General features: G+C 40.9%; 1 protein-coding gene across 5 annotated transcripts in view; it reads right to left on the bottom strand.

Annotated features, from left to right (window-relative positions):
• The window catches only part of DYM (dymeclin), a 122144-nt gene that overhangs the window by 47774 nt on the left and 55729 nt on the right, over positions 1 to 18641 (bottom strand). For all 5 annotated transcript variants that reach the window (XM_032441552.1, XM_015887206.1, XM_015887209.1 and 2 more), the window contains 3 exons: positions 15529 to 15654; positions 11406 to 11519; positions 9982 to 10076 (listed from right to left, as the gene is read on the bottom strand). In XM_032441552.1, the coding sequence (XP_032297443.1) occupies positions 9982 to 10076; positions 11406 to 11519; positions 15529 to 15654 (335 nt within the window). The remainder of the gene's footprint in view (positions 1 to 9981; positions 10077 to 11405; positions 11520 to 15528; positions 15655 to 18641) is intronic.

Below are 18641 nucleotides of genomic sequence, written 5' to 3'. Positions count from 1 at the left end.
TGAACAAGCCCAGAGACCTCATGCTCTGCTGGGACAGTGAACAGTGAGGCTGTAGATTCTGTCCCTACTTCCAATTACTGAAAGGTACAACTTCAACTGATGCCATGAGTAGTACAACCCTGTACAGCTGTCTGCTGCCTTGTACTACAGCCACAGGACACATCACACCAAAGCCTAACATTTACAGCATTACATCCTTTCTTTAGCTACATCACAGCTCCAACAAACCTGAAGAAGAGACATTAAAGAAAAGAGCATTATATTTGATAGGTGGCAGTATGTACTTTTGTTTATGTACTTTCTTTACCCCAAGGACCAAACCTGCAGTAAAATACCCTTCCAAAAGAAATCTGTATCTCCTCTAACAAAAAGTAAGAAGAGCATGACCTGCACTTTGAATACTGATAACAAAACATTACAGGAGTGTCAAGTTCTAATAGCTACAAAGTGGTGTCTGGTTATAAATGTTTGGGAAAACAGGGTTGAATTATCCAAAATTATAATATTTTATATTATAATTATAAATATTTATATATGTATTTTCACCTAACAAACGTTGGTTCCCATCTTTTGAGGCACTGAAAATAACAGATCTCTTCTAATATATAAGTATTACTATAGCTACATTCTGTATGCACTTATTAAAGAAGAAATCTCACATGCCCCATATTAAGCCTTAAACCATGAATATTCTTTGTATTTAACAGACACTGCTAAGTGACAATCAAAAGAAACCCCCTAAATGTTCAAATCCAAACTGAAATCCAAGTTAGAAACAATTCTTTCTAGGCTGCAGAGACAGCAACCAAGACCAGATAAACACCCACCATTACCATCAGGTCATCTGTGAGTCCCCAGTGCAAACTCCATGCAGTCCAAGAGATGTACAGAAGAATAAACTCACAGACTCAACACAGAGTTGTTGAGTTAAACAGAACAAAACAAGTGGTGGAATTGGCAATATACTGACAGCAGTTTTTTAACTGGAACTTTAAGGACTTGAACAAGACAAGAGCACCAAGCGACTCATGCAGAGCCACTGCCATCCTTACTGATTTAAACCAGAAAGTGAATATTTTCCCTGCTAAAGTCAATCGAAATTTTAAAACAAATATATCAGACAAAAACATCAACAGCACCAATCCGGTATCTTTTTAACAACACGGAAATGAAACAGACTGGGTTAGCGTACAGAAGAAACACAGAATTCACTCAGCCCTCTGTAAATGCAATGTAGTCTGAAACAACACATACAAGATTCAAAAGACAAGTTCCCAGTGCTAATGGTTAAGTAACTGTAATTCATAATCTTCCTCTCTCAGTGCACGCCAGATTTTATGGAGGTTATAAATCTTCAACATCATTGAGAAAAAGGACGGTCTTGAAGACATACATACCATATGCATTAGCTCAGAGAAACTAGATTAATCTGCAGCAATAAAAAAAAAAAAAAAAAGCCAATTTTGCTAAGCCTGATTAACTATCTAGGTCATATTGTTTCTGAGGCAGGATGTTAAAAATGCACCACAAAACGTCTTCTGCTAAGTTTGAAGACTTAATAACTGGAGTTTCACAAGGGAGTTATGCTACAACATGACCCTATGGGGAAGCCAGCATGAAATCGTTTTTATAAAAAACAATGAAGAACAAGCTAATTAAGCTTCAGCACATGGTAGTCAGCCTCCCAAACTATCTCAGTACATGCAGGGAGAATGTTGTGACGTGCCACAAAGATTTTACTCCTGTTCATGTCAGACAATCTATACTCCAGGAGTCCTACTTGTCATTATCTTATGTTCCCAAATACAAATGCAACAAAAATGCACTCTACACCCACTCAGACCTAAAGAGAAGATAACAATAACTGACTTGATTGCCTGATCTGTAAGAACGGCTGTTTTGTTCTCTGCCTAAGATATTATTAAAGTTGTTTTATATAGCACAAACAGCAGAAACGCAACCCAGCAAAAGCAGGCCTGCCTCCCTGCCAACAGAAAATTACAACACAAGATTAAGATATGGGACAAATTATCAGTTCTGTTTAGCATTCTGCTATTTATGACACGATGATCGTAGAATCATAGAATGGTTTGGGTTGGAAAGGATCTTTAAGATCATCTAATTCCAATCCACTGCTGTAGGCAGGGATACCTCCATCTAGAGCAGGTTGCTCACAACCCCATCCAGCCTGGCTGTGAATGCTACCAGGGAGGGGGCATCCACAACCTCTTTGGGCAGCCTGCTCCAGTTCATCACCACCCTCATAGTAAGGCATTTCCTCCCAGTATCTAACCCAAACTTACCCTCTTCCAGTTTAAAATCATTTCCCCTCACCCTGTCAACACATGCCCTCATAAAAAGTTCCCTCCCCCCTCAAGCTTTCCTGTCATACACTCAACATACTATTGGAGTTGGTGCTGGGGAATGCAGATGCAGATGAACCATTCCTTGGAAGATGTACATTCAAGAATCATGGAGATGTGGCACTTGCAGACAAGGTCAGTGGGCATGGAGGGGAAGGGCTGGGGTTGGACCTGGGGGTCTTGGAGGTCTTCTCCAACCTCAACGATTCTGTGGTCAGCTCCAACTCTGCAGTCTGCGTGAAGCTGCAAACCTCCCATGGAAGGAAACCTGCAGGGCAGAGCAGGAGGGACTGCAGCACTGCTCACCCCAACCATCACCCATTGCACAACAGGATCCATCCAGTCTGAGCCCATGTAAATTGTGGTATTTGGTGAAAGAGCTATTTGTGGACTGAAGAGTACAATTAATGAGTTACAGAGGCATGTCTCTACACAGCTTCATAGCCAATTTATTTATTCATTGCAGAGTTAAGTGTATTTACTATTCCTAAAAGCCTGTTCTTTTCTCAACTTGCTGTAGGCCACGACCATTAAAAAGGTTAGTCATTCAACGGTTTAAAGACCAGTTGCACTTTAAAGCAGTTAAATCCTGATCCTTTCTTTCGCACCAATGGAGTTTCATCCTCCATTTTAAAGTCTAAGATGTTTTCAAGAGCAGTATTTTACTTCTGAGCCATGCAAAATAAGGTAAAAGCACATGGTGGTAGAAGTACCGTGACTCAACTTCTTATGGACTCGGACGGGTTTTATCCTCCTAAAATCAGTTCAAAAGCCTGCCTGAAAATGCACACAGCCATGGTGTCCCAAAGCAAAACTTTTGTGTGCTGTATAGAACTGCTGCAAAAAAAACACCTTCACACACCAGGAAAGAGACACTGCAAACCAGGAAAGTGTTACCCACGGGTGATGGCATCAGCTATAATGTGAAATAAGCAGCAGCCACACAAAAACAGAAGCCATGATTGAAAATTGGTGCTATTTTATTTTATATCAGTGCTATGCTCTTTTATATTAATGCCCACTTAAAGCCACAGCACGATTTTCATCTATGAGATAAACCCTTCTCAGTTTGTTGTTCATCCATTCATTTAGATTGTAGCTAGCAGGTTTTTTCCCCAGAGAGAAGATTTCTAGAAAGGAAATAGTATCTGCTGTGCCTGAATGAAGCAGCGATGAGCCAAGCAGCCTGCAACTGAAGACACAGGACAGGACCAAGCACGTTATTGTCCTGAGTCACTCTGCAGTTTGTTTTGAATGGAACGTATTTATGGGACAGTGTTCCTTAAAGGAAATAACAAAGACAAAACTGCAGTTTCTGTGATTCTCCTACAACAACGGATAACAGCTTCTAAAAGACTACTAGCATTCCCTTCTGTTTTTAAACTCTCAGACCTTGCGGAGTATATAGTTTATTGGTACAAAAAGAACTTTTTAAATTGTAAAAAATACACGGATCTCTTCACAGTAGATCCCCAAGATCCCCCAAAATAGTAAAAATAGTAATAGTAAAAACTCAGTAATTGTTTTCAGAGCATTGATTTTCTTTTCTTCCAGACCATTTAGCAGAAGTCCAAATTGCACTAGCAGGACTGGAGTAGCACTGATAGCTTTCTCCTTTTTGCTTCTTGTCAAGTGTTAGATAAAATGTGTAACAAGGTTTCAATGAATTGCAGCTCTATGTCCAATTATTTTTGTGCTAATTCTTTACCCAGAGAGTGGTGAGGGCCCCGCACTGCTGCCCCAAGCTGTAGGTGCCCCATCCTTAGAGCTCCCCGAGGCCATGGATGGGCCCTGGGCAGTCTGAGCTGGGGGGGCAGCCAGCCCATGGTAGGGGTGGTGCTGAGGGGTCCCAAGCACTTCTAATGGCATGCAGGGTGCTCAGCTGCTCGTGCCAGATGGAGAATGATGGCATTACTGTCCCATCAGGAGTCCCAGCAGGACCCACCAGGCTTACATCCAATTCAAGGATATTTCCATGTTGGAAACAGCTGACATCATCCTAAAGCCTCACCTCCATATGTTACACCCCAGCACAAACAGGCCAACACCATGGAGCACTCCTCTGTCTGTTAATGCAGTGTTTTTATGTCTGCTCACAACTACACACAATGCACACCGGGATGCTTCATTCCTTTTAAAAAGTAGCTTGTGTTTACTGTGCTATCAGCAAGATATTTGACACTGATATTCTCTTTTCCTTATCTCAGAAATGGTTGTGTCCCCTTGTTTGTCACAGCTTTTCCTGCTAATTGCAATGACACCTCCCCATTTTGGCAGGACTGATCAGCTTATCATCATCTCCACTGCTCATCTAGGTCAACAAGCTGCTAACAAAGCCAGCATATGCTGCTTTTGTTTAATACTGCCAAGATCTTTACAAATTGCTTTTATCTCCCAACAAAATCACTCCAGAGATTCTCAAACCTCCAATGAGGTTGGAAAAGACCTCTATGATCCCCAAGCACAATTCCAGTGCATCCCACCATGCCCACTGGCCATGTCCCTATGTGCCATATCTCTGCAGTTCTGGAACACCCCCAAGGACAGTGACCCCATCACTCTCTGGGCAGCCCATGCCCAGTGCCTCACCAGTCTTTTGGAGAATATTTTTTTCCTAGTATCCAGCCTGAACATCCACTGCTACTTTAGGCCATCCCCTCTGATACTATCATACCTGGGAAATACCATGAATGCCCTTAGCTCTCAGCACATATGGGACAATGCAAACCTGCACATTCCAAAGCATCCCAAAGCCACGCAGCTCCAAGCAACACAAATGCTCTGTTACAGAAGTACCAATGGAAAAGTAAGAAAGGACACAGTTCTCTACTGTGTGAGTCAATGTGAAGGTTGGTTATCATGCTATTACTCTTTTTGCTAATGTCCTATGTCTAATTACCTTACTTCTTGATTACTGAAAACTGAAAGCTGACATTTATGAAATCAGGCTTTTCCCATACAGTGCCTCATTGGGTCAAACAGTCACACCCCTAAATTCAGAATAGTCCTAAAAAACATCATATCTAAAAGCAGTTCTGACTTAACACCATTCATTCCACTGATGCAAGAAAGAAGCCAAGAAGCCAGAAATATGATTTTAGCAGAAATACTGCGCACTCTGCTCATTATTTCACTTTGCTCCATGCATATATCTCATTAAGTTCCAAGAGCTCTGAAATTTTAACATTTAAAAATGAGAAGCCACTTTCTTTGTTGTTGTTGTTGATGAAAGAGAACCAAATCAGAAGCCAAAAGGCTCTGAAGCATTTCTGCAGCAACCTGACCATTTCTTCCAGTCTTTCTCCTTAAGAAATTCCTTTAATTTGGTTACCTCGGTTGCACCGGTGTTCTGCACCAACTGCCCCACTGCTCTACAGGAAGCTGGATGCTACAGGGCTGCCCAAAAGCACCTGAACATCAAAGGGCACAAAGAGGCAGGAAAACCAGAACGATCAGTGCAAACCACGGTGGGGAGGGACGCATTCATCTTCCTACCTGGGAGCAAGCTGGGGAGTTTCGAGCCAGCAATTATGTCTCATTATTGCCAACGTTAAGAAGTTTGATGAAGAGGTTGGTAAATTCTAATTTCGTCACTTCTGAACATTACTAATTTCAGAGTTTTTGGTGTAATTTGGCCCCTGGATCAGCAGGTCAGATCACACATGTCCTGCTGTTGCAAAGTGCTTTGCCTTCTTTGCAGAAGGGCTGCCTGAAGAAGCAGTGCCTGTCCAACCCAAATGTCTGCTGCTTCTATGCAGAGATCCTGCCCGAAGAAAGGGCAGATTTGGAGTAAAGATAAAGCAACACAAACAAGCAGAGCAAAAACAAACAAACAAAAACCACACAACCCCAACCTCCAAACCCACATCAATGCAACTCGCTGCTAAGGAATCAACCACAGAATGAAACTCTTTGGATAGTACTAGTACTTCTTTTTTTCTTTGCTTTAGAAATCAAGTTGTGAAGTCAAGAGTGACTTCAATTTTCCCCCAAAGCCATAAAGACTGACAGCAGACCTGATTACCAAACACAATGCAAACTCATCACCATTCTGCCAAACACAAGACATGAAAAATGATTAATTTTCTCCTTGTCTCTAATTCATAAAAACAGCAACTGATGATCTAGGGGAAAGCACAGGCAAGTAACACATTCTCTTTAGAGCAATATAATGTGACAGTTGACAGTGCAACCAACTAATCTGATTGCATACAGCCTATAAAAAGGTGGGCGTAAGGAATACTCACTGAGAGGTCTAGCACTCTATCAAATTATTTCAGGAATATCACAAAGCTGTGTCATGCCATGAAGATTATAGAATCATAGACTCATAGAATGGCCTGGGTTGAAAAGGACCACAATGATCATCTGGTTTCAACCCCCCTGCTGTGTGCAGGGTCACCAACCAGCAGACCAGGCTGCACAGAGCCACATCCAGCCTGGCCTTGAATGCCTGCAGGGATGGGGCATCCACAGCCTCCTTGGGCAACCTGTCCTTCACTGACCTGATTCTGGAGCAATATCTACCACATCTCCAGGATGGTCAAAGAGATAAGAGCACACAACGGATAAAACTGTGCCATCTTTTGATACTTCTTTTAATTTCCTGAAGTTGTCCAATGGAGACAAGTTGATAAACCACTCATGTGGCTGACACAGCCCTGTGTGTAAATGGCTGTTGTGAGAGGGTGAGAAAAAAGGGAAAACGAGCCCCATAAACTCATTTAATGCTTAATGTGCATGCCTAATTAGTGAGGTGTATGGCAGCCTCTAGTGGTCCTGCATAGAAACCTCTACGCTTGCAAAGAAAGCAACAAACATTCCTACATATGAAGCCATAGAGACATAGGAAAAACGTTCAGCTGACATCACCAGTCTCACAAACATCAGCACTTTGCAGCCAAGATAGATGTGGTGCAGCACAACATCCTTGGCACTGTGCTGATAAAACACCTCTGTGTAATTAACAACAGATCAGTGCTAACAGTGGGCACAGAGGAAGGATTTCAGTGTATAACACAAAGTCGTGGCAATCTATAGGGAAGGACATTCAACCTGAAATGAATGCTGCCCTGCTTCTTGTCATAAAGCATCTCTGACATCTGTTTTTCTTTCCAGCACATGCTGGTGATAAATTCACACCAGTCTGTCCATTCCCATGCCTGCTGGAATGTGAGACAAATTACCCAACATTACAGAGCACGCTGCATTGAGTATTCTCCACTTCTTCCTTCAGAAAAGTCATCTTCAGAATTTAAAACAACTGCAAATTCTGCTCAGAACAGGATTAGGGTAAAGCCTGCATGGAGATGGAATTACTTCTCACATGAAGAATGGAACCGCTAGAGCAGCTAGTGAGGCTCCAATGGTGACTGCCCATTCATTTATATTGCTACACAGATTTTAAGTTAAGTGTCATATCCTAAAATACATATATCCCTAAACGCCTTGATGATAAAGTACTCTTCATAGGTTTTTCCTTCACAGAAAGACCTTTTTAATCCAGGATGCTGTGTTTTATTCCCTCAGAGATGTTTGCACTCTGATGATAGAACCAGAACAACAGTCTAAAGTATAGTCTGCTTTGGGATCATAGAGCAGGTTGGGTCCTTCAGTGTTGGCTACATTTAATAGTAGTGACTCAGTACCAAATAAGAAAGGACTCTCTAGAGGTCCCTTATAATTCTGTGATTCTGTAGGGTAGGAAAAGGAAGAATATATGCCTCAAAACAGTCATCTTTAATAAAATGTATGCTTTGATAAATACTTATTCCTATTGCTTTTAGTGTTTTTGTGGAAGGTTCTTTAGATTTACAAGCAATCAATCACAATTATTGTGACAAACTAGATCACAATCTTGGTGGCCATTTTTTGCCTGTTTTCCAGACATACAGCTTTCTAATTGCAGAATAAGATTTTGAGTAACTGATTTGAAAACTGAGGAAGAAAAGAATCAAATGTAATCCCTATTCCTCCTCTTCTTATTCTGGTTCTGTTTCAAATTTAATCTCCTTCATTCCAGTTTCTACTGCATGATAATATGGAACATCCAGCTACAGAAAGACAGGAGTTTAAAAACAATTGTGTGGCATATCTTTGAACTAGGTAATAGTGTTATACTGCACATGATATATACCACATTGCCTTCCTAGCTTCTTTCTTCAGTTGATGAGAATATCCACTTTCTGTACCTATCCTTATATTACTCCATCATTATTTCCAGAACAATACAGCCAATCCTGTTGGCAGCCAGCAGCTGCTGTGTCAGACAACAACACCACAACTGAATCTTCCATACAAATTTTAGCACAATTCCTTCACAAGCAGCAATGCTGCAGCCATATTTCAGCATGTTTAGACAGATGATGAACAGGACACACCAACTTCACGGCAGGTTGTTGAAATGCTGCATATGAGGAGTGCAAGAGAACTTCATCAGGTTCCACATCCTTCCTGGGGTCGTGGACAGGTGTCAAACATCAAGGTCAACGTGCCCCAAAGACGTATTGAGAAGTGGTTCAAAGTGCATGGGAAGAGCTATGATTTCAGAGCTTGCAAGTGCTTGGAAAGTTCAAATTCCACCCTTCAGATTTGAGAAATGAGGAGTGCAGGTATGTAGGGTGATGTCTGAGATATATAGTAGGAAAATAGCCCAAGTCCATGTTCTGAACACCCACTGTCACAGGATTTTAGAAGGATGTGTGTGTCAAACAAAGAAAAGATGTTGGAAGCATTCACACTGATGAGCAGTTGATACTTTCACAAACAAGCATTTCATAAAGAGAAGGGACTAGGAGTGAATTAAGTCCAAACTAGAGAGCTTTAAGAATGAGCTGTGTTTTCTGTTAACCAAGTCCTTTACAAAGCATACAGGCACGCAGTTATCATTCACTTATTTCTGGCATGCTCTCTGCACTGACAAGCACTACAGAAGTTTATTCCAGATTGCATTCATAAGGACCTTCCCAATTTCCCCTGGAGCACGGAGCAGGGCTGGCTGCCAGAATGAGCAGGATGCCCCATGTGTGATACCTCCCTTCACAAAGGGTCTGGAGCACAGCAAACATGGGAAGAACCAACTCCAGTACCTCCCTCCCCAGCTATGGCCCTGCTCTAGAAGCAGAGCATGTGAGAGGTATCACGAAGGGTTTATTGTCCATAGTTTCAGCACAAAATAATCAACACGTTCTGTCTGACTTAATAAATAAATCTTTGATCAAATGTGCAGGAAGAAATAAAGCACGCTGCAAATCAAGTTTGCATAGCACTTGATTGCCAGCAGAATGCATTCCTATAATGTGATGCATGACTAAAAGAAGTGTAACTTACAGAAATTCGTGATAACCTTTGAGCTTTAAGGCTGCTACTGAGCTTTGTGTTATGAGAAACAAAAGCAGGAGTTACTCAGGTAGAGATACTCACACTTATATGCATTCAGAACAGAACCAAAGAAAAAGAAAAATTAGTAGTGCTATTCTTCAGTTATTCAGTTATTATTTCAGTTACTAAGATCACCATCATTACGGCATAGAAAATTCAAGCCCTTCTGCTCCTGGGATTCAGCAAGGTTTGAAGGAGAGGTTTAAGAAGAGGTTTGCTTCAGAAGTTTCATATTTACCTGATGATTCTCTGCGCAGCGTACTGATGCAGCGAGCGGAACTGTGCTGACATATTGGCTAGGGCTGCCAGGCAGTTGGTGTGCAGGTATTTGTCCTGCCAGAAAGAAAGGAGAAAAAACAACACATCAAACTGTCCTTTTTACATACGGTGACATCTGCTGCAGGAAACCACTCAGAGGACTGACATCCATTGTTTCAAAGGCCATGGTCAAAGGCTCACAGGAGAATGACAAAGTGCATACATGCAGTGATGTTTTATATGTTTTTACTTTAGATATAAGGCTTGTAAGAGTGATCAGGGTGTAGTTACACATCTATACGAGTATGCCTACATATCCTTAGCAAATTCATTTACAAAACATCTCATGGGAAATAAATAGTGAAATACATTCTTCTTCTTCTTTATCTCTCTCCATTTTGTAGCCTTATCTTAACATTTCCTGCTTTGTATCTCAGTTCTCTACTAATTCCCTCAAAACATTCCATATGCCCTACTGTGCTACTATTATTACTTAATGTTAATATGTGATACTATTACTATACAATAGTACTACTACAACTATTATTCCGTTACACTTAACATTTCTGCACCCCTTTTAGAATTCCAGAAGCCATTTGTCCAGAGGAGCACTTAAGTGTTGGCCCTATCAAAGCCAAGGGTTTTCACAGAACCCAACCTCAGAGCCCTCAGTCAGATGGGAACCATCACTACCAATGGAATTTGGCTGCAGGCGAGTAAACACAGACTGAGCCATTGCTCAAAAGAGAAAAAAAATAAATCTTGAACCCACATATGACTTGCTGTGGTACTATTAATAACATAACATAATATTATTCAGTATATTCAAATTTGGCAAGAATTCATACATTGTTTTGAGCCATCAGCATGACCAGCCTCTACACATCAGTGTTTAATTACACCTATAAGGGATTTATTTTCCCTACTCTGATCTAAAATATACATTTACATTTGAGTGTTACAGACTCCAGATACTATAATCAAAATGCCCTGCTGGCCCAGTGGCTGTCCTACATCATAAGAATGCTGACTATACATAGAACTGAACCGCCCACTTCTGAGTAATGGAGTAGAGGCAAAGAACCAGTAAGCAATCATTTTTCCCCATTAGACAAAGGAATTTTTTCTTCTCACCTGATAAACAGTTCTGTGCTTAAATTAAGAATTTAGAGAGTCCTACTCAATGAATTGAATAATACAGAAAACGTCCTACAAGGTTAGAGCCATCTAACACTGTGTTCTGCTAAGATGGTTGTTCTTCCCACTTCCTTCCCTACTACAACTTCCAATGCCAACTCACTGCAACAGGAGGAAGAGAAATCCCACATCCTGTTTGAGACCGAAATCCTGTGGTTGAACTTAGAAAAGCTCACCCTGTACATAAGCACTCGAAGTAACTCTTACCCTTGTCCGCGTCATGTTGTACTGGATGGTTCTTATCACGACGAGTATCAGGAGACTCCCAAGTGAGATCTCTGTTAGGACACGCTCAGCATACCAAGTGATATTTTTCAATATCTGAAAAGAAGAAAAAAGCTGTTCAGCATCTAGGGCTGAACAAGAACACTGGAAGGTCTCCGGATTCTCTTTTCCCTTCACCCAGCTGATGGCCTTGTAAATCTGGTCAGAGCTTCACACCTTCCTGTGCTTTTCACTATTGAAGTTTACCACTGCTTGAGAGCTTATTACAAGAGGAGAATTAACACAGTTCTTCCCAGAATTCTTCCCAGAATTATGAGCAACCAACTGGAGTAGCATTGTTAAGCAGATACCAAAAAAATCCTGCCTTCAAGAAATGATAAAAAATAGTAAATGGGAAATAACCTAAAAACACAGGCAAGTTCCTCTACAAACTTCTGACTGTATTCCTCCTCATCCCTTATTTGGATGACTGATAAGAATGGTTGTCCTTCATCCTGTTCCATTAGCCCAGTAACTTCTCCAATTCAGCCCAGAGCCTGGATCTGCTCAAACCATACTGAAGTACTTTTATATTCAGCTGGTGTATTTGCAAAGAGATGTATTTTGACAAGGAACAAACCAATGCAAAGGTGTTTTACAGAGGATTCAAAGAGAGGATGTGCTGGAGCCTACAAACAGAAAATACCCTTATCTGTGAAACCCAAATCATCAGTTATTAACACCGGCTGATGTTTCCCTGCAGTATTACACATAATGAACACATTTGGATACTGACTTGGTTTTAAAACTACTATGGAAGTTATGAATCATAGAACTGTACAAGAACTGGAAAGGAGTTATCCCATATTATTGCCAAAGTAACATTGGTCTTTACAGCCTGTAGTGAAAATCTTTATTTACTCCTGTTGTAAACGAGTCGAGCAACCCACCTTCCAGCAGGCCAGCTATCTCACAGCTGATACTTCTCAGTACTTGAAGTTATTTACCCTGGTTTTCAGTTCACCTTCCTTGCCAGTTCCATCCCACCACCACTTTCTGATACGCAACCAACAGAAGATATGCATTTACTAATTGGACCAGGCAAAGATCCAGTGAATAACCTTACAGCTGTACCAACTTGCTGCATTAAAACAAAACCAACAAATCCTAATCCTTGTGTACATGGTTACTAACCATCTTCTCCTACTGAAAAACACGTGCAGTGTGCACAGCTGAGATTTACATCGTGCAATCATTAGTTTTTAGATATCTTTCAAGCAGGATGTATAGACAGCATGCATCTTGCACAATTTATTTTCTAGTCAGCAGCCTTAGTTCTTGCAGTAAGTTTAACACATAGACAGAGTACGTTCCTTCCACCAAGCCCCATGAACTGAACAAGAGATTTTTACTGCTGTCTTTGATGCCTGATAGATCATCAGTGCTATGCCTTTATTGAAGATCCAAAAGGCACTCAAACACCATAGGAATAAAAGTTCTTGGTATTGAGAACTGAGAGTTTAGAGTTCAACTGTTCAACTGTTCAATGCTGCACTCCCTGAAATACACCACCTTCTGCCCTTGGATCCTAAAGATGTAGGTTCTCTTGGCTCCAAGGGATATCTTTCATTATTGGCTGGATCCTACTGACAGTAACACTAAATATTCAAGACATAATTCCATGCATGCTTTACCAAAACCCACAGTCTGTAGGTTTGAAAGCAAAACCCAAGAAGAAAAAAAAACAAAAAAAATACTTCTACAGGCCTTATTCTAGACGTGGATAGTAATTTCATAAAGGAAAAGCAACTGGTTCCTGAAGAATGAAATGTGAAAGTATTTCAAATTTCAAAATCATCCACATGAAAACAATGCCACACTTGAAACAAACTCTTCGGCTTGCAAGACAAAAAACACAGAGGTTCTGATCAAATGCTCTTTTGAACACCATGCAGAAGACGGGGACCAAAAGAACAGGAACTCAATTCTCTGCATCCTGAGCACTAAGATTCTTGTTTTCCCATTGGCTGGCTTGAGAACTGTTTCTTAGCAGAATAAACTTAAAAACAGTTAAGTTGTACTTTACAACATCTGATCTTTTTTATCTACAGTTTCATAAATCAGGAAAGAAAAATCACTGATGCACATCCCTTTTGGGAATTCTTGCATTTACCTCTTTACTCAGTTATTACTAATGAAAGAAATGGAGCTCTCCGTGGTTCCAGGGCCCCAACTTCATGAAGCCATAGTGGGACTGATGGTTTGGATCATGATTTCCAGCAGTTAAGACCAGAATTAATTTAAAGACAAATGCTTCAGCAGTTAAAAAGAATCTCTGTGGTTTCCTGAGCTCTCTACTAGTTTGTATAATCACAAGACGTATAAAATTGGGTTTACTAAAATTAATCTTAGAAATCAATGAATAAAGTGGGTGAAAGTAAAATAGCATGTAAGGGTATTTATAAGAACACAACACAAGATACGTAGCCGCAGAGAGAAAACCAGGTTGAACTAAAATACATCAAATTCTTCTCTTTTCATTCTTCAGCCAAGAGATGCAAAAATTTCATGCTGTAGTTGTTAACATTTGAGCAGTCTTTGCAGTGAGTGAGAGTTCATTCTGCTTGTGTAACTTGATGTTCACATTTGACAACTGTACATACAGTTTCCCAGTTCCATTCATAATATCTTCTCCTTCTATGATACCCCATTGGACTTTAGGAGATGTGGAGTTACTTTTTAGGAAAGCAGGAGACTAAATACTTCCATTACACTGAACTTTTGGAATAGCAGCTCAGACACTAGGTGACTAAGGTAAGAAAATGAATATTAAGAAATAGAGGAGAACCACTGGAAGAATTAATGCTATTCCACAGCTGCCCTCAGCAGTGTCACAGTGCTCCATGGGCTTTTTATGCCCAATATTTTCATTTTCACACCTTATTCTTAAGAAGGGTGACAAAGAAGCTCAACAAGACACAAATCCAGCTCACAGCCACCCACACCAACCTGCAGAACTAGCAGACCCTTGGCACTTGGCACTGTGGCTGAAAGGATGCCACTCAGCAGGCATGTGGAGGGAGTAGTAGAGACAAAAAGCCATGGAATACAAGAGAAGCAGTCAGATTCTGAAGTAAAACAGATTGAATGAACAAGCCAGTAGAAAAAGGAAAAGGCAGGGTTAAGCAAATCAGTGCAGGGTAAAAGGAACCAGATATTTTTGTAATTGAAACAGAAGTAGTAAAATAACATCCACATTACACTATGAATGCATTGGCAGTGTTAGTGGTGATGGCAAGCATAAACAGGACAAGGACATTTGATTTAAGTTCTGATTCTACAATTGGATCCTCATTAACAGCATTAGGGAAATCTTCCACTTTACTTATCCAGCAAGGAATTTTTGACAGACTGCATGTAAACCAATGAATGAAGGACAATGAGGAAACAGTCTGAGGCAGGGGTGGAATTGTCTGCTGTACCCTAAGCCCTCACCAAGCTCCATTCATGACATACAGAGCTATATGAAACTCTTGACATTTCAGAACATATGTATTATTAAGGTCTGATCATTGGCACTAAGACAAAACACCAATTACCTCCCATCAAGGCTAGGAATTTACTTGAGAGCAGTTGCTTCTAGCTTTTTGCCTTTCATTGATTTTACATAAGCCCAGAAGAGAGTTTCTATGTCCCAGTCAAAAAATTAAATATAATCAGTGCAGACATCTGTATCATCACAGTGCTAGAATCTGGGAACAAGAACATTATTATCCAAGGTCTTCTCCAGCACAGATTGTCAAGGCCCATCACAGAGAGTCAACATTTGGATGATATTATATGGACAACATAGAATAGATATTAATCTAGCAGGAAGACAGAAAAGAAATGCCAAGTAAGGAAGCAACTGTTTGGAAAATAAACCTCCAACTAAGACCCTCCCTCAGCTGCATCAGACTAGTTAAGCAAAGATTTTGAAGAGAAATAGAAAGAGCTTTTCTGCTTCTCTCTTCCTTCTATAGCCCCTCCAGTCCCTCACTCCACAGTCACTGCACTCTTGCAATTACAAATTAAGACTGGAGCGATTTTTAGATCTCAAGACTTATTTACCAAAGCAGCAACTCACCACTTCGTGAATGGATCGGTTGAAGCCATCATCCTCTGTGAGGATCAACAAAATGATGAGAGCCATGTAGACATGGTGTGAATTCCTTTCTTCAACGTGATACAGAATTTCAAGAATTGGCAGAACCTTTAGGGAAGGAGGAATGTGTGCATTAGATGAGTCTTACAAATAGCTGACAACAAAAAGAGAAGACTCCAAATCTCCCAACAATCAGCCCAACCTGAACAACAATCACAGTGATTTCTCCCTCTTGAAATAACCACTCCTGAACAGTGACGCATCCAGACACCTTCTGTCTTTCTTACTTGGTCTCCACAAGGAAGTCCATACAAAATTTTTCTTGTGGTGAGACACAGCATTCCAACTTCTAATAAATTACATTTCCAGCCATAGTAGTTACCATAGGCTCTGAAGGCCTGAGTTCCCTTCTAGACCATGGGAAAATAAGCAAGATTTTCAGAAGTACAAACAGGAAAACAGTTGTTTCTAACTTCTTCTGCTAGCATAGCCTGGTCCGAAATAACTTTCCTCATCAAACACAGCCAGGCATATTGGAGCTGAGGTGACCTGAAATTCAGATCCCATTTTGGTGTGTGGAGATAATCCAGACAAGAACCAGTTTGGGTTGGGTTACAACTAGCAAAGGCCTGTTTTTCCCATTTTAGACAGTGTGCAGCCAACGAGAACTGACGTTCTGTTGAGAGTTCAGCCCAAGGTCTTGCAACATTTCCACCAGGATGAACAGCTTCAGCCAAAGTCTTGCAGTAATAATGAAAACAAATCGCAACTGCAAGCATACCTGAATGCTAGGCTAAAGCTAATCCAGATGCAAACTCTGTCGTCTTACCAACTGGAAATTAGCTTTCCACTAGCTCAGTACGTGGCTTCCCCACACTGCAAAAATACCCTGGAAAAAGGAACTGGAGACAACTCCCAATTCCAAGATAGTGAATGAGATGCAGAATGGTGTCCAAGAAGATTCTAGACACCTACAGACTTCTGTTGTTCAAAACAAGTCCAGTGAAGCAGGATAAATCATGTGAAACCTATTCTGGTGCAAGGCCAGAGCGCCGAGCGCTGCATAAGCCTCTGAAGTTACCAGAATGTTCTGTTCAGTCAACAAGTCCCAAAACAGTTGGAACATATTAAACACACAACACAGTTTCTATCAAAACCTATAAGGCTTAGCTAAGTGCTGCAAGCCACAAAACCTTCTGACAGATGCTTTAGCCAGGGGCAAGGCAATACTGCAGCAAAAGTAGAGAAAAAAATATTTACGCATTGCAAACTTCTTTCCTTCACATAGTCAAAGGATTCTTCCCAAGCATCTCTATTCAGTTAAAACTGGAGGCAATCTTTCTGTATTAATGAGTATAGGTCCTGAAAGTATAGACTGTGTTTTCCTGGAGTACTTGTTTGGTGTGTAGCAAAACCCTTTTTCTTTGGATAGAAGAGAATCACAGTATCATGATGGTTGGAGAAGATCTCCAAGGTCCCCCAAGTCCAACCCCAACCCATCCCACCATGCCCACTGACCACATCCCCATGTGCCACACCTCCACAGCACCTCCAGGGTCAGGGACCCCCACACCTCTCTGTGCAGCTGTGCCACTGCATCACTGCTCTTTGGGAGAAGAAATTGTTCCTAATATCCAACCTGAACCTACCATTGTGAAAACAGAGGCCATTATCTTTATTCCCATTGTTGTTACCCAGGAGAAGAGGCCGATACCCACCTCAACACAACCTCCCTGCAGGGAACTACAGGGACCCTCCTCTTCTCCAGACTGAACAGTCCCACTCCCCTAAGCACTCCCCATAGAACTGTATTCCAAACCCTTCACAGCCACATCGAGAGGGGATACAAACGTCGCTCCATCAGCCCACTGCTCAAGCTATTCCCAAATGAAATATTTTAATGACCTGCGTAAGCTCAACACCATTTCCAAGTCCAAGCATTATGGTGAGTCACATACAGGACGAAACAATACACAAAAGTAACGAGTGAGACAACTTCTCATGTTCTAACTACTGGACCAAACTGAAAGAGGCGAATCACAGAATCAAATGTCCAACTACCTGCCATTTCCAAGTGAAAACCAAACAAATGCATCCAGTTCATAAATCCCACCAGCACTTTTTCCTCTGTACACTGATACACTGAGGTGTACATTCCTTTAAGACAAGTGTTACTGTTCAGAAAGCAAGAAGTATTCAACAAGCTCTCAGCTATATAGTCTGATTTCTGTGTAGAGCCAAGAGTTGGACTTAATGATCTTTATGGATTATCTCCCAGCACAGGACATTATGTGATTCTATAAGACACCATTTAAGTAGAAAGGATTTAAAATAGTTACAATGCAAGAAGAAATTAGAATTTTAGTTACACTATAATTTTTCTAGATTTGTAACCAAAATACACTTCTACATTTTTATGGTATTGACATACATTAAATCACAAAGTTTATGTCACACATGTGCATTAAAACTCAGTATCTATCTTCTTATGCACAGGCACGTTGTAGTCAAGCATTGTGCCGATCCCATTTAGACACGCTTGGTGTGTGTCTGTACACACTAGCAATACACACCAGCAGTTGCAGTTAACAGAAAACTCCCACATCCCATTCTTCCAAACAGATGAAGGCTACATCCAGTAATAGCCATGCAAATAAGCGTTTTGCTTCTTATTTGTTTGGTTCATTTTTTTGATGAAAAAATACGATGATGCAACTCCTTATTCCAAAGCTGTTGACCTTCCAGTCATACCCTCCAATGAATGATTTCTGAGTGAAACTGCAAAAAAGCATGCCACAACCACTACTTGTTCTGCAGGCCCTTTAATTCAGAATCATTTGACTATCATTACTGGATTACTACTAATGCTGTTCCATGAGGAGCAGCTTTTAACCAGCAAGACACAGCCACCACTAACCCCTCTTAATCCCCCAAGCAAAGGGCAGGTAAAAGCAGACACTTGAAGCTGTACGTGTTCCTGCCAACAAGAAAAGGCTCAACATTCTCCCATCCACAAACCATGCTACTCTGCTTATGAAGAAATGAGCTAATTGCCCCCTATTTCATCAGTGTCACCATTTCCTGGAGAATCTTTG

This window comes from Coturnix japonica, chromosome Z (genome assembly GCF_001577835.2).
Source record: "Coturnix japonica isolate 7356 chromosome Z, Coturnix japonica 2.1, whole genome shotgun sequence".
In the NCBI taxonomy this organism is placed as follows: Eukaryota; Metazoa; Chordata; class Aves; order Galliformes; family Phasianidae; genus Coturnix; species Coturnix japonica.
This window is presented reverse-complemented; position numbering and strand designations above follow the sequence as displayed.